The sequence below is a fragment of the Peromyscus leucopus genome, chromosome 5, assembly GCF_004664715.2.
Source record: "Peromyscus leucopus breed LL Stock chromosome 5, UCI_PerLeu_2.1, whole genome shotgun sequence".
In the NCBI taxonomy this organism is placed as follows: Eukaryota; Metazoa; Chordata; class Mammalia; order Rodentia; family Cricetidae; genus Peromyscus; species Peromyscus leucopus.
The window spans coordinates 134,100,029-134,117,285 of record NC_051067.1 but is presented as its reverse complement, the minus strand read 5'-3'; the positions used below and the strand labels follow the sequence as shown (position 1 = coordinate 134,117,285).

The 17,257-nt window shown below is 44.1% G+C and overlaps 1 protein-coding gene across 1 annotated transcript in view; it reads right to left on the bottom strand.

The window, feature by feature from the left end:
- Positions 1-2,348: 2,348 nt before the first annotated feature.
- Mkx (mohawk homeobox) overlaps positions 2,349-17,257 on the bottom strand; it is a 69,860-nt gene continuing 54,951 nt past the window's right edge. The window contains exons 6-7 of the mRNA XM_028873071.2: positions 4,492-4,525; positions 2,349-4,399 (exon numbers count right to left, since the gene is read on the bottom strand). Coding sequence (XP_028728904.1) covers positions 4,213-4,399; positions 4,492-4,525 — 221 coding nt within the window. The 3' untranslated portion in view covers positions 2,349-4,212. The remainder of the gene's footprint in view (positions 4,400-4,491; positions 4,526-17,257) is intronic.

Genomic DNA, 17,257 nt, shown 5'->3' with positions numbered 1-17,257 from the left:
TGTTTTTTTTTTCCCTAAGCCAGACAGGTTTCAGTACTAGGATAGCCATGGGATGGCAATCAGCTGTCATACTCTGGTCTGTCGGGACCAGAGTCCTGAGCCAAAGAAACTCGTTGTGCTCAGGAGGACCTGTATGGTACCATAATGTGTGTCTAATAAAACAAGGGACTCTCTACAGTCCATGGAAACCACAACCTATATTGCCAGGAGGGATGGCTGTTACGCCATGGGGGTCCTGTGGCACATACTTGTAATCACAGCCTTATGCACACTTGTGTGCAGCTTGCAAAGCATTTCAGCCGCTGTCTCGGTGAACAGTGGAGACCTGATTCCACTGATGGAATGCTGGCCTTGGCGGGTCGTACTTCTGTCCCAGTTGCTAGTTCCTGTACCCCCGCCCGCCTTCCCACAATGCTGCCTTCCAGGGCACAGGTGACCTCCCTCGCCTCCATGGAAGTCTGCTTGGCTCATTCCTACTCTCTGTTTATTAGTCTCTGCATTGAGCTGGATGAATTAAAAAAGAGGACTATGGCCGGTGGTGCTGTGTGCTAAACACTGTTATGTAGAGCATGCAGGGAACACAGGCATCAGGCTGAGTTTGGTCATCTTGAACAGTGTGGAGAGGAACAGAAGGAAAAGCAATCCTTGTCACCCCAGTGAAGGACACCACTAAGCACACTGTGCCTTTGAGGGGGGTGTTTGCTTTTGCTCGCCTTTGCTCTACTTCATATGTGGGTGTAGCCATTCCAAGTGACAGCAATGAGCGAGTGTGTCGCCCTCAAAGCTCTACCTCGGGTACCAACTTCACCGCTGCAGTCTTTCAAGTCAGAAATCTTTCCATGCTTCAGGATTTCTGTCAAGGTATTGGTGTCTCCTATTTCACCTACATTTCCACTTCTATACAAACACCACGTGGACACATTACATTCCGTGATAGTATTTCCCACTTATTGAGCACCTATTTGTCAGCCACTGTAGTAGGCAGTTCACTATTTTTTTACATTTGTTTATTTCACTTCATGAGTGTGGAGATCAGAAGACAACTTTACAGAAGAACCATGTGGGTTCTGGAGAGCAAAATTGTCAGGCTTGGTAGCAAAGTCCTCACATAGTGAGCTCTTGCTGGTCCCTGTATTCTATGTCTCATTCATTACTTCAATTTCTCACAGAGTCTACAAGGGCTAGCTCCTTCTTCCTACTTTGCATATAAAAAACCTGAAGACTGAGTCTGGATCTTGCAGTCATGGTGGGCAGAGCTAATACTGCAATGCAGATCTGCCTGGCTTCCAAGCCAAGCTTCTTTCCTGTATCGAACACACCAGTAATGGACAGGGGGCTCTGTATGAACAAAGTATAAAAATATCTAAATATGAAAATGTCGTGACAAAACCCATTATTTTATGTGCTAATAATAAAAGGTTTTTTTGAGACAGGGTTTCTCTGTGTAGCTTTTCGCCTTTCCTGGAACTCACTTGGTAGCCCAGGCTGGCCTCGAACTCACAGAGATCCACCTGCCTCTCCTCCTGAGTGCTGGGATTAAAGGCGTGCACCACCACCACCACCACCACCACCACCGCCCGGCTGGTTTTCTTTTTTAAAAAGGCAATTAAAATCCATGGATGAACAAATATAGAAAAAAGAATGCTTATTGTATTATCTATGGAAAGAAAGAAGTTAGTGCAATCCAGTATCTGAACAGTCTGTGTTGTGCTCTTGTCCTTGGGTCTTAACAGGTGGGTTGGTGGCCTAAAGTGATGGAATTCAAATTTGATCCAACTATAGCACTCCCCATTCCATGACCCACATGTGAGCCACTCCTGTCTATTTTCTCCCTCTGGCCAGCTTTCAAAGGCAAACAAAACCCATATGATCACTGAAGTCTAGAAACGAACCTTTATTTTAAATCTGTCAAGAACTCCCGACCGTTATTAATTTTATTAAAATACAACTGTGAAATAAAAAGAGGGCGAGTCTCTTTCTCTTCAATATAAATTATGTGTTAGCCTTTCGGCTGCTGGCTCGGCATGGTTTAAGGTGCTTTCAAGGGGCAAGGGGGCTCTGAGTTTCAGACAATTCAGACAAAAGCAATGAAAGAAAAATAATAAATTAAAAGTGACTGTTGGAGACATTGCCTGGGATATGCTAACTATATGTTTTTTGGATGTGTGTACAACTGGACTCCAAGCTTTGGTTCTTTAAAGAAATCATGTGGATAGTGTCCTGTCATTGATTTGTGTTCATAATACAGAACAAATTCATTGATTTTTCCCCCCAAAAGATGGAAAAAATAAAACATGACAATTTCAAATAAAATACAACCCGCATTCATTTATCTAATTGCAACATGGTAAAACAAAAACATTTTTATTAAAATATTTAATATCAGAATAACTTATAATAGTATGAAAAAGAGTGAAGTATTCGTCCTTGTTTTTCACTGCCATGCTCACGTCTGGGCAGAGTTGTTGTGGCGATTTCTACCTCCCATCCTGGATCTTAGTGCACCAAGGAAGCAGCCGAAGAACCCAATACTTCATCCACTCATACAGTCATCATGTCCACATCTCACCTTGGGCTTCCTGTTACTGCAAACTGCACTTAAGAAAACAAAGTAAAAATATACATACAAAATATTTTCATATCAAATTGTCTTCGTTACACTAGATAACCCCCACCCCACAATACTATGATACATGAAAAAGTGTCCTACGGTGGCCATCAAGACAGTCGTGTCCACTCAGCAGCCAGAGCAACCTTTGGCTTTTATAAAAGCATTTTGTAAAATAAAGAAAAATGTCAGCACGTGCTGTGCTACTGGATGTCATTCACACTTGCAAAAAAGCTTTCCAGTCTAAAAAAATTACGAAATAGGTTACATACCCAGAAAAAAAATCCCACCCCAAAATAGCCCAGTCTTTTCGCTTTGCTGTTGGACATTTGCTTTGTTCTCTGCGGCGTCTCTATATTTCTCAACGTTTCGAGTCTTCCCAAGCTGGTTAGGATGTTGATGAACAAGACACTCTTCTTCCTTGACAGTGATTATTCTCACTCAGTGGTAGTGTCATTTAGAAACAAAATGTTCTTTCTTCAATGCAAGATTTCACTTAATTTTTACTTGAATGTCTTACTTGGCACAAATCAGAGACTGTTCATGGTTTGTTTCCCATATGTTTTAAATTTTAAAAATCAATTTTCTGCATGTATATGTATATCCACATACAGATATTTTCCCTTCATTTTCTTGTTCTCCTTGCAATACAAATTGTCCATTAGAATTGTGACTTGAAATGAACCAAATAAAAATCTTTTAGTTACTCCATATGAAAGCCAGCTTCCATCACAAAGGAACACTCCAATGCAAACAAGATTATGTCTTAAAACTAAAAACTAGTTTTACACAGGAAAAAAAAATCAGTGATTTATATAATAAGGCTCTTCGCAAAACTTCAGAAAAAGAAAAATCCAAATAAGTTGTAAAGGGCACTGGGATGCATTCCACAGTGCTTGGGAAACTAATTTCTGATTACAGTGTGCTGTAATTACTAGTTTGAAAGGGTCTCTTCTTAAACATATATATCACGTGAGCTGGCTGCCCCTTTCATTTTGGAAGCTGCTAACATATCAGAGATGCAAACAAAACCCACACATAAAATTCTCACCATCACCCTGGAAAGCACAAAGAACAATTTCCAGTCCTGTAGGCATTACCAGGAAAAAATAATATATATATATATAAGCAAAAGCACTTCATCTGAGCTGAACAGATTTCCAAGTTCTCACGTGTGAATGACTGAATTAGTTTCAAGGGCTTTCAGCGATTCTGGCTTTGGTCCGGAACCAGTTTGGAATGATGCAGTCTAGCAAGTGTCGGCGGCGGCGGCGTCAGCTGTTTGAGGCACAGCTCTCCACTGTGCCCACGTTGGAGCTTATCTCAGGGAAGCAAGGCACTTACTGTAATGGTAACGCAGATGCTTTATGCATAGTTTCAGGAACATAAAATAAGTTAATACTTTTGATTAAAATGATTTTTTTTATAATTTATGTGTCTTTTTATAGAAGCAACTGATATATTTAGGATAGCTGAACTTAGGAGGTTTGGGTGGGAGTCCTCTTCACCCCTGCTTTGGCTCTTAGGATGAAGATTTAGGTGAAAAATAAAAACAAAACACCAAAAACCACAAACCACTGACATGCTCAGTGCCCCCGGCCACACTAGAAGTGCTGTGCCAGAGGCAGCTTGACTGTCTTTACTTCTGCTATGTGGGAAGACTTCTGGATGATGCAGCTGGTGGTCCCCTGCACTTCATCTTTTCCCTGGGCGAGGTTTGTTAAGGCCATGGCTGCATTGATCTCTTTCCAGTACGTATCATCCTTGCTCACGCCTCTTCTGTTAGCTGCACTGCATGGGTGCAAAAGAGAAGAGAAAGGCTCAAACCCACCATAGTGTGCACTGGAGAGAGCATCACAGCAAGGCACCAGGGTTATGCTCACCTGTCACCCTTATTCAAGCCGATGTCCAGAGTGTCTGTAGAGAGAAAAGCACAATTCAGTCACTGTCTCTTGGACCTTTTCTTTGAAGATCTATTGTACTTTTAGCTCTCTCTCTTTCTCTCTTTGTGTGTGTGTGTGTGTGTGTGTGTGTGTGTGTGTGTGTGTGTGTGTGAGAGAGAGTGTGTGTGTGTGTGTGTGTGTGTGTGTGTGTGAGAGAGAGAGAGAGAGAGAGAGAGAGAGAGAGAGAGAGAGAGAGAGAGAGAGAGAGGTGCAGTTGCCCACGAAGGCCAGAAGAGGGCATCAGATCCCTATCCCTAGCTGGAGTTAAAAGCATCTGTGAGTCACTAGCTGTGGGTGCTGGGAACCAAATGCAGGTCCTCTGGAAGGGCAGAAACTGCTCTGGAACACTGAGCCATCCATCCAGTCCTGTTTAACCTTAGGATTTCTTCATTAATTGCCAAGAATAAAATTTCATCTAAAAGATGGTTGGAAATTATTTTTTTTAAACAGAGATCCTAGAAGTTATTAAGGTGAGATAGATTCATTTGCTATAGGAAGTCGAGCCTTCATGGGGAAGGGCTGTGCAGGGAAGTGTACTGACTTTTCCAGCCAGTCAATGTTTTTGGTCATTTCTCACTTATTAGCAACTATCAGCACATAACCATGCCCCATAAAGTAGATTTATTTTCTTCAAAACTACAGAATAAGGACTTTTCTAGAAGCTGTTGAGGCTCTCCCAACCTTAATATTCTGCAGTTTGCTGAGACTCAAGCTGGAGGGGGGAGGTGAGGTGAGATTGACATGCCTGGGTAGTCAACACATGAGTAGCATTTCATAGGGTTTGGGGGAAATGCTTGGGTCTGGTCTGGATAGGATCTTCTGATCCTGCTGGGTTGGCCTGGACAGTCAGAGCCTCAGCCTGCTGTGCTGGCTAATTTGGGATTAGAAAGTCACTCACGTACATGGAGTAAAACAGCAATAATTTATCCTGCAGAACTCAATAATCATGATTTATAGAAACTTTCTCTGAGTCAGGCCTCTTGGGTGTTGCTGTACAAACTTTTTAAAATCACATTTATATATTGATGGGGGTGTATGTGCAAGCCATCATATGTATAGAGGTCCGAGGACAGGAATTCGTCTTTCCTTCCGTCGTGTGAGCCCCAGGATCGAAGCTAACCTGTCAAGCATGGTGGCAGGTGTCTTCAGCCAGGGAGTCCTCTCAGAGTCCCCATTCTAAGTTCTTCAGCTTTAGTGACTTTGCACGGGGGCTGCATGTCTCTTTGATGCCCTCAAAAGTCTCTCCTATTATCTGTTTTCATTCACTAATGACAGGTAAAAGATGCGACCAGAAGAGCAAATAAGTCAAGGCCCTTGGGCGGGAAAGTCGGTAGCATTGGACATTTTACAGTGAGAGGGGAGGAAGCAGAGCGGTGGGGGAGGGGAGAGGAGAGAGACAGAGACAGAGAGAAACAGAAAATTAATATTCTGGTCTTTGATCAATTTTTCCCACAGCTATTGCCAAAAGTAAAGCCATAGGTTATGGGATGGTCTGTCAATGGAAAGATTTGTCAAAGGCAGGCTAAGTTCCATTAAGTACAGACATTAGGGAAATCAGAAAAGACCGTGTTCTGATGCTCCGGTTTACAGCTGAACCGCTTCCCACCGGTGAAGGGACCAGAATGTGGCTTCCCACCTGACAGGTCAGCTGAGGGTGGTGACTGCCCACAAGCAGGATACTTGAGCTGTCAGACATGTAAGGTGATGCAGAATCCTGAAATGGTGTCGCCTGCATGCAGAGGGAGGTGAGGTCCCCCAAGATGAGGAGGAAGCCTTATATTCTTCAGCCCCAGAGTGGCTAGATGTGACTGGCACCCACAGTGGCTGGCTCCTTAAAGTCAAGCCACCGAGAAAGGAGATTCTGGCAGCGGGCTGTGAAGTTATGAAATTCTGCTTGCTTAGAAATGGATGAGCTTTCCACTTTGGTGCCTATAAAAATATCTCTGATGTGTAAAAACCCACACTCAAATCCGTGTTTGGGCATTCTAATTAGTTTCACAAATCTCTCTGTGTGTCTCTGTGTCTGTCTGTCTCTGTCTCTGTCTCTGTCTCTCTCTCGTGTGTGTGTGTGTGTGTGTGTGTGTGTGTGTGTGTGTAAATGACTCTATACACGTGCACATTTGTGGGTGTGAATGTGTGTGCTCATGCTGCATAGAGCTCAGGAAGAGGTCACAGGGCAACCTCAGGTGTTGGTTCTGCCTTGTTCCAAGTAGAGTCCCTTGTTCACTGTCCTGTATCCTGACTAGCTGGTTCCTCCAGTTTCCAAGGTTTCTTCTGTCTCTACCTCCTAGCTCCCCGTGAAACACTGGTATTACAGATGTTCCTACTATGTGCCTGGCAAGGACTTGAACTTATGTCCTTCTGCTTGTATGACAAGTGATTTTATCCAATGAGTCATCTCACTAGCCCCTATTTTTTTTTTAAACAAATGGTACAATGACATCCTATACACGGGTCCCAAGAGCGAACTTTACACTTTATTAAGGCACATGGGTACATTTGGTGTTGTAAGGTCAGACTGGTTCTGAAGACAGAGGCAGACCTGCATGAGCTGGCACAGCTGGGAGACAGCTTGCAGTTCTACCAGGGTTAAACCGGTCCCAAAGTGCACTCTTGAGGATTTCAGACCAGTTGCAAAGGCTGACTGTCATCACTTGGAAGCTTTTCTGCTTCTAGGATGGCTTGAGTTTAGAACATAGACGACTGGTGTTAAAGGGGCATGCTTCTTGTGTGGCTAGTACTGGGGCTTCCTAGTGTATTTCACTCTAGACCCATGCCTGAGGAGTGATGAATTTAGTCCCCAGATGAACCACAGAAGGAAGTTCATAAGCAACCCCCTTCTTCTTGGAAATATTTGTGCATTCTCTGGAAAGCAAGAACTCTTAAAATCTGCTAGTTTGGGGACTTCTATTTATTGTGCTGTGATGGGATCTGGGGACGTCCCAGCTATTTTAGAGACTGACACCATCTGAGGACAGCTTAGCAAGCTTACAATCCACAGCCAACACTGGATGGTGCTACTAAATGCTCTGAGTTTGTTCCTCCAAAGCAAACACTTGCTTCCTCTTTTCTAGTTGAGCTAGTTCTCTTTACATTCCCACAGTCAGTATTTCAGGAGCCTTGGGGATGTTGTCCCCCATCACTGGTGGTCATGATGCTCAGGTCACACTTGCCCACCCATGACAGATGGTCTTACGGGCTCTCTTCTGGTAGGAGTACCAGGGGTTCCAGACAGGAGAAGTAAAGGTGCAGAATCAATACTGCTGAAAGTCAGAAGAGAGCGGAGGCCCAGGCTGCAGATGTGGGGCAGGCTCCTGGCAGAGAACATGAGCACTCACAGATCAGGGTCTGACTACCACCGGGATTTGCTCAGTGGCATCTCGCTCTGCAAGTAGCTTGGCTCAGCTTCCCCAAAGTCTAAGCTAAAATGTCTCTTTAGATTGTAAGGCTCCAAAATTCAGCTCCGCTGTCAATTACCATAAAAGCAATTGGTTGGCAGGAACTGCTTATTGAACCAGCCAAAAGAGTGTGTTTTAAGACCAAAAAAGAAAAGGAAAGAATAAAGAGGTGGGCAGTTAGGAAAATCTTGGATGCTGTGAAACTCAAAGCATGTTGAAACTTAAGGATGGGCTACCCTCACTTTGGACGAGTGTTTCCTTAGAAAGTTCATCAGAGAAACAATTACATGGAAAACAAGGCTGCACAGCGATTCAGGTTGCCTGAGCACAGGGCTTGTGAGTCAGGGGGCCTTTCGACCGTCAGGTATGCTGCTTAGAAGCGTACTAATTGGGAGGTAAATTCCTAAAATAACATCTGTGGGCCTAAAGTGACAAAAGTATGGCCAAATCTTTCTCCTCTGTGGCACGTCTTTCAAATTTAATGAGTAAATCCTTAAATTGGAAATGCTCTGCTAAGTGTTTCACGAAAGAGGACTTGGGCCCCTAGCATGTAAACCAAATGAAGGAAGATTAAGCGCGTGACTATTTTTCACATTAAGTCATGTGAAAATCGCACAGCGACATTTCTCTAAATTAACATGGAAGGAGTGAGTGACAGGAAACTGGGGAATGGAGGAATGGGGAGAAGGAAGGAAGGAAGGAAGGAGAGCCACTGAAACTGTTCTGGCCATTTGGACCAGGTGGATGGGGCAAAGGAAGCTGTGGTTTATATTCTAAGATGACAGAAGACAGTATCTACCTCACCTGTCACACTTGGCTTCATGTCCTTGCAGGGAAGGATCTAAAGCAAGCCATAAATCCCAATGTCTGAATGCTAGGCTTCCACAAAGGTGGTCAGGTTGGGCCAGCAACATGGCTCAGGTGGTAAGGGTGCTTGCCACCAAGCTTCACAGCCTGAGTTAGAACCCAGAACTCATAGGGTGAAGGAGAACAGACTCTCCTGGGCTTTCCTCCGACCTCCACACTTGCACCATGGCACTTAGGCTCCCCCGCCCTCACTTGACATACACATAAATAAATAAGTGTAATTTTAAAAAATAACTTTTCTTATTTTTACCTAACAAGGAAGCAGTGCAACAGGGAAAGGCTATGTCATAATATTTATTGAGCCCTGAACCTAAAAGGTTCTGGATCATAATACTAGACTAATACACGTGTGAGCACCGGGATAGAGGGCATGCTCTAACTGCAGCTCTAACTGCGACTTTTCCCTACTGCAATTGGAGATTTTCCAGAGTAAGTCGTCCGATGATTAGGTTTCATTCTGAGTAATTTCTAGAGAAAGAAAATAATTTACTATGCATAAATTGCACACTAGTGCTTTTGCTCTCATAGCTGGTCGATTGAATCAGGTCGTATTTTTATTCCACTTATTGTAGACAAAAATAAATGAATTTAGTATTCACATATGAAAAAGAAAGACAGTAATAAACGTTCACCATGGAAAACCTGGGGAAGGGTGTGAAACAGAATTAAGATAGGATATTTAGGCCGAATAGTAACATTCGTGTACTGGTTAGTTTTGACATAAACTAGAGTCACTGGGAAGAGGGAAGCTCAGCTGAGGAATTGCCTGCATCAGGTTGGCTTGTGGGTATATTTGCCCAATGGGCATTTTCTTGGCTAATGATTGATGTGGGAGTGTCCAGTCCACTGTGAGTGGTGCCACCCTTAGGTGGTCCTGGGATGTAGGAGAAAGCAAGTTGAACAAAATTGGATAGCAAGGTAGGAACCAGTGTTCCTTCATGCTCTCTGCTTCCATTCCTGCCTCTAGTTTCCTGCTTTGTCTTCCCTGGTGATGGACTAAATAACCTGCAAGATGAAATAAATGTTTTCCTTCCCAGATGATGTTTATCACAGCCACAGAAGACAAACTAGAACAGGGTAGATGGCCTTCTAAGCCATAATCACTCACCTGTTTTAAACAGGATATTCTGTACATGTAGTTTTAAAAGTAATTTATTTTGTGTGCATTTGTGTTCTTCTTGGATGCATGCCTGTGTATCGTGTGTGTCAGGTACCTAAAGAGAGCAGAAGAAGGCCTCAGATCCTTCTGGAACTGGGGTTCCAGGCAGTTGTGTGACGCCATATAGGTGCTGGGAATCGAAGCTAGGTCCATCTAGATCAGTCAGTGCTCGTAACCTCTGAGCCATCGCCCCTACCTCATCAGTACATGTCTTAGAGCCCTCTTCCTCACCAAGCTTCTGCTTTTTCTTATCCTGTATCACTCTAAGGAATAGTTCGCTGTTCGACTTTCCCCAAGGTGCAAAACATGGGAGGAACAGAAGTAGGTTAGAAGAGCTCAAAAGACACTTCCATCTAATTTAAACTAGAATGTGAAGAAAGAGAACCTGGATGTTAGAGAATTGTTTAGAATAACAACTCATGTTTATTGACTGCTTATGCTGATGTCAGGCATTATTCCAGGAACTCTCCAAATGTTATCTGGTAACAATAACCTGATAAGACTGGGCACCGACACCTTTATTCACAAATAACACTGCAGCTTAGAAGGTCCAAGAACTTGCAAGGGACTCAGGAAATGGGGACTGTGAGACTCATCTCTGAGTCAGCTAGCACTGAAGGTCATGTTTGCAGCTACAGATTTCCATTTTGCCAATATCTCTTCGATCAAAGGACCTGCAGGGACTCCAGTGAGCCTAATGCATCACTAGCCAGAAAGGCTACGGAACAGACATGAGTTAACACTGGTTCACCTGCCATGCACGAGGCCCTGGCTCTGTCTGCAGTACCAGCAAAATCCAAATATGCCAAACATAAACGCGCGCGCGCGCGCGTGCGCGCACACACACACACACACACACACACACACACACAATTCAAGTCTTTTCCCGTACTTTTTGCTAGGCCTGTAGGCCAGGGACACAAGGACAACAACGAAGACTTTCTGTCTGTCTCTATGGCTTGATCGGTGATCAAGGCATCTGTCTAAGCCCCAGAAAAGGAAATTTAAACAAACCCCCCCAGCTTCCCAGGTTTTAATTGGAGCGACGTTTTAGGAGCTAGGAGAGCCCTGTGATCACTTTCCTATAGCCCAGACAGAATCCCTGTGAAATCACTGCAGGAGAGCCCTTGTCCCACCACTTGAAGAAGACGTTTGTGGTTCATCCTCTCTCGGGGACAGATGGAGTTTCTGCAGAGTCCAAGGAAATTATTTGAAATGATATCTGCCCAACAAGGAAGAGAGAGAATGAAAACGCCTACCAGGGTAACACTCATCGCTGGAGGACTAGACTGCCTCTAACGGTCCCAAGAGAGCCTTCCCCTAAAACTTGGTTTCACAAGGAGAGGAGTGACTCTGGGTCACCAGCGAGTCTGCTGCCTCTGGAAGAGTCCTGAGGTATCTGGACTTTGTGAGCCAGCGGTGGGGTGGGGCCCACTGGAAACCTTCTAATTAGTGAGAATTAGAAAATGAAACCAATCTCATCTTTATGGATGGATCTAACACACACACACACACACACACACACACACACACACACACACACACACCACTGTCTTGCAATATTCCAGCTAAATTATTCATCTCAGGGCTACTATTAGGTGGCTTCCAAAATCGTTTAAGAGTTTGAGGAAAAATCTTTCCAAACATTGAGCCAGTGTTTCCCTTAGCATGGCTCCCACATCTGGCCCAGCATCCTTTTCCTTCCTGCTACTTCTCATGTGGGCTGGCTCCAGCGAAGGCTAATGATGCCCAGATGGCCTGGATCTGGAGGATCCCCACCTCAGCGGCCTTCTGTCAATGCATCATCCCCTTTGGGTCACGTCAGAATATAAAAATTAGAAGCCGCACTCCTCTATGTGGGCTCCTGGTAAAGAACTCTTCACCTGGATGAGGAACCCTGACTTGTCAAAACTTCCAGGGACGGCATAGTATTACCATTAACAACAATGCGCAGCATCATTCTCTTTGCAGGAGCACCCACGCTGTGGTAGCCCTATAATTATGCTGCTTAGCCCCTTACTGGGGAACGGTAGCCTTAATAGATTTTCACTATTGAGCAGAGTACATGGGATTTTGCTGGGCGATCTTTGTCCATTCTCCTGGCTGCCGGGCTGGTGGAATGCACAACTACTCTGGCTCCATTATTCCTGGTTGTCTTTTTTCTCCTAGGACGCACAGCCATCCTGCTCTCACCTATCTGAACTGGCAGGTTAAAAGTGCCGGGATTTGTGACTTCCAAGTAATCCCCTAAAATAAACAGAGTGTCATCCAATGATACAGTTTCGGTTCACTCTCAGTCTTCCACTAAGCATTTCGAGTGTTCTGGATGGGAAGCCATTCTGCACAGTCGTCCCTTCCAAGGTTTCCCCACCCTTGCTGAGTTGAGAGCTCCCAGTCTGCAACTTGGCTTTGAAGATTTGAATGCAGTCTGTGGGAGGGAGGGGCTGGTGGGTCCGAGACAGGAGGTCGGAGACGGTCGATGGCCGCTTTGCTTGGCTTCTTGTAGTAGCTATGAGGGTGGTCTAGAGGAGGCCGCAGAGACACTAGGTAACATGGGGGCAGAGCCTGGACTCACCCAATAGCACAGCTGGACCCCTTCTCTTTCTTGCTGTCTGGGGGCTCACCAGCTGCGTGATTTTCTGTGACTCTGCTTTTTCATTCAGAAAATGGACCACAGGTTCATGGGGGTGGTTATCAAAGCCACATGACAATATTTTGTAAAATATCAGAAGATATTCACACACACACACACACACACACACACACACACACACACACACACGTTACTACAAAGGTCCTTATTTTTAAAAGTGCTAACTTCCTATCTCACTTTATTCTTTTACATCTATAAGTGGCGTTGAAGGCAGTCACTGAGAAAATCAGTACTGTTTAGAGATTAATATGAAAACCACTGGGTAAAGAGAGAATATTTAACTCCAGGCAAAGCCCATCAACTCAGATTAATGAACTAAGTGTGTGGAATCTATCATCTTCAAAGACAAAGATGGCGCTGCCGTTGCTCTTTTGTGCCAGAACACCACAGCACGCCAGGACAGCGAGCCCTGGAGCCACATTAAAGAGCTGCTGACCTCGGGTGTCTGATGGGTTTTGTTACTTCATTTTCTCAAGGGGAATATTGGAGATGCTACCCAAAATGCTTCATGCATGAAAGCTAGGTTTCCAGCCAAGTCTCAGAAAAGGACTTCCTAGCTCCGCATGAATCGCTCCTGTGTGCCCGTGTGTCTCAGGAGCACTTGTTGTCTGTAAAAGCGCCCACTCTGCATACAAAGTGGGCGACTGGTTCTGAAGCCCGAATGCTCTTAGTTTTGTTCCTTCATATTAACACTGGTCTTCATCCTCTGTGCTCTTCCATAGCACAAGGGCTCTTCCCCACAAGAGCAAGCTTACAGCTGCCCACTGCAGTTCTAGAAGGATAATGTTGTTTAATAAACACACAGCTGAATGACATTAGGCTACAAACTTCTAATATGGCTTTCTTTAGCAAAATAAAAACCTTTTAGATGGAAAAATATTCACTTGCAATAATCTGGAAACGGGCTGGAACGTCGGGCTCCCTCTGCGTTTTCAAACTCCTCAGTATCTCTGAAAAACCATCAAAAAGTATTTTTCCTCTGATATATGAACTGCAGTGTATCTCTGAGTTGGCTCACCCTGTTGCCAGGGAGTTCAAATTCCTCACATCACCATCTCCAGAAACGATCCTTCAGACTGCGGGATCTTGGGGTTAAACCTGTCTGACTGCATTAACACCAGAAACGACACAATAAAAAGACAACGTTCACAGACATCTTGGCTCTTTCAGAAAAATAGCAAATGACAGTTGAGCTATATTTACAGTTCAACTGCTATATTTGTTACAAAAGGAGAAAAAAAATAAGTTTTAGACACAAGATGGACTCTATCACCAACCTGTCTATATTCCAAATGCACTTCAACATTCTGGATAAACTTGAATCTTAAAACTGAATTTAGCCCAGCATGAATCTTAAAACTGAATTTAGCCCAGCAGCAATCTGTGCTCCTGCATTTTGACCTTTAGGTTCTGGTCTTTCCAGCTTTTAAATCTGAAACAGCATGTAAAGACTGAACAAGAGTGAAGGTATACATGAAATGAAAAACAGAAGGCCATACCAAAAAACAACAACAACAACAACAACAAAAACAAAAAACCACTTGCCATGCAAACATGAAGATTGGAATTAGAATTCTCAAGTAAAGATGGACACATCAGCACACATCTGTTATCCTAGCACTCCTATGGCTAGAAGGGAGGTATGGAGACAAAAGAATTCCCAGGAGCTTGGTGGTCAGTTAGCCTGTTATACAGAACAGCAAACAACACAGAAACCCTGTCTCAAACAAGGCAGAAGATGAGGACTGACCCCCGAGGGCATCTTCTGACCTTCATGCTTACACTGTGATGCGTAGATGCCCTCCCCAAATTGCTTCCGATAACACTGAAGGATCGATGTGAAAGGAAGCTATGCACAAAGGTGAGGTCACTGCCTCCTCCTTGTGTGATAGCTGTGGCTAGAGGTCAGATAGCCTCCATAAAGTGGCCTTCTGTGACCCATTTTGACCAAAAGAACACTGAAACATCCTTCCTACCTTGAGTCTGTCTTAGTAGAGGGACCCATTCTAAATTTTGCCAGGGGCTGTACATCCCAAAGCAGGCAGAAACGAAAGCCCCTGGAAAAGAAGGTGCTATGGGATGGTCTGTATGCCAAATTGCTCTGATTGGTCAATAAATAAAACACTGATTGGCCAGTGGCTAGGCAGGAAGGATAGGCGGGACTAACAGAGAGGAGAAAAGAAAGAACAGGAAGGGAGAAGGAGTCACTGCCAACCACCACCATGACAAGCAGCATGTGAAGACGCCGGTAAGCCACGAGCCACGTGGTAAGGTATAGATTAATAGAAATGGGTTAATTTAAGATATAAGAACAGTTAGCAAGAAGCCTGCTATGGCCATACAGTTTGTAAGCAATATAAGTCTCTGTGTTTACTTGGTCAGGTCTGAGCAGCTGTGGGACTGGCAGGTGATAGAGATTTGTCCTGACTGTGGGCCAGGCAGGAAAGCTCTAGCTACAAGAAGGGACGAGTGTGCCATGCAAATCAGAGCCAGTCCTGCACTTGTGTGGCAGATATCTTGTTCTGGCTAAAGCTACACCTAGCAGCCATACTTGACTATGTTCCTTCCTAATCATTTACTAAGTAACACAACCACTATGTGGTACACCCTAAAAAGATACAATTGTTAAGTTTTTGTGTGTCAGTTAAAAAAAATAAAAAGGAGTTTTAACTAGAATATACAATGACTGCATTCTAAATGAACAGTTATCACATAGTACCCTATAACTGTGTGTAATTTTTATGTTATGAATCAATTAAAAGTGAATTTGAATCAAAACAACATCTATTGAGTTACAGTGGCATACAGAGCTCACTGCACTATTACCATCTAAATTTAGAACACAGGGAATTTCTACAAAAAAAAAAATAGGAAGTAAATTGCTTTAACCTAACAAGCTGGTCTTGAAGAGGCAAAAACATTTTTTAAGTGTTATTACATTTGTGTGTGTGTGTGTGTGTGTGTGTGTGTTTACACACATACATGTGGAGGTCAGAGGACTACTTGTAGTAGACAATTCTTGCCTTCCACCATATATATCCTGGAGATTGAACTCAGGCCATCAGGGTTGCAGGCAAACACCTTTACTCACTGGTCCATCTCGCTGGCCCAGCAAAAGCATTTTATAGGCAACAAACCACATTCTTCGCAATCATTTGTGTAAGGCACACAATTTGAACTGGGATCACATGAAAAGAATGAGCAGACTCTCCAGGCGAGTGACATCAGGTGAGTTAATTTACACACGCTGTGCCTGCCTTTCTCACCTGTAAAGTGGGGTGATGATAACAACTCACTCCTAGGACTGCCTGGCAGATGGACAAGGTACCCAAAGCTGAGCTCCCTGAACAGGCACAGTATGGAGTTAGGGCTGTGGTGTTAGGAGCTGCCCCATAGCCAGCTTTGCGAGGCGCAGGGCTGTCCCACATCCATGGAGGTGCCCAGACTGCTCTCGGGTCTCCTCTGTCTTCCTCAGAGCTTGTCCATTTTATCGGAATTTTATAGAGAAGAGAATTAAACTCCAGCAGCAGGAGGGGGTGGGGTGTTTCCAAAGGGCAGATCCCTGGGTCCTTTCTCTGGGACCCACGGTGCTGACAGGAAGAAATACCTCAGGAGTCCGGACAGGGAAGGCAGGGGAGGCCCAGCGGGAAACCAGGGCTGCAATCTGAAGCATGGGCAGGCCTTTAGTCAAACCAGGCAGGAATTTCTGGGCCTCCTCTCGAGTGTGGCAACACATGGCAACAGCATTTCTTCGATATTTTAAAAAATCGTTATTGGGTTCTCAGTCTAAGCCTGAGCACAATGTATTATGTTCTTGATTCTGCTTTAGTGTGGGTTGCAATTCTAGCAGTTCTGGAAGGGTGTACATTCAGGGGAGGGCCTTTGCTTATACATGGACAGAGTGGAAACAGAGAAGATGCTCCCTGGGTGGCAAACAATCCACCCCTTTCGCATAACTTTTGCTCTATTATTATAATTTTTTCTGTGCCATGCTATCTTATACAGGAAGTCATTAGTAATACAAATTTCAGAATCAAAGAATCCAAGCCATCATTAGACTGCAGAATACTTACTCAACAGGTCTTCTAATTGGTGTAGTCATGGCAACAGACTGTTGCAAAGTCTACATTTGTGTTTTGAAATGAAACACATTGGCCCCGCTTTATATTGTAGTGATGGTGGGGATTTTATTTTTATAGGTCTTCTATTTTATTATTTTATCTTTCCTATGGGAAAACAGGGTAACAGACAATAATCCACATGGGATCTCAAAATACAGATTCTTTCTAGGGAGGATAATCAGCTTTTGTAAAGCAAAGTCAACTGTTCCTGCTGCCCTTCCTGTCTCCGAAGAACAGAGCGCTGTTTCTTTTTCAACTGACACAAAGATAAGGTTCTGAAAACAGGGATGTTTTTACTTTTTTTTAAATAATTATGTTTATATATTTTTAAATGTGTGTGTGTGGTATATGTGATATACCACATATAGATACACATGACCTCATGGGTACGTGGAGGCCAGAGGACATCAGCTGTCCTGCTCTATAACTCCTTGCCTTCTCTTAAGACTGTCTCCTTCTGAACCCCTGGAGCTAGGCAAGGGCCAGCAAGCCTCCCAGATCGTCCTGT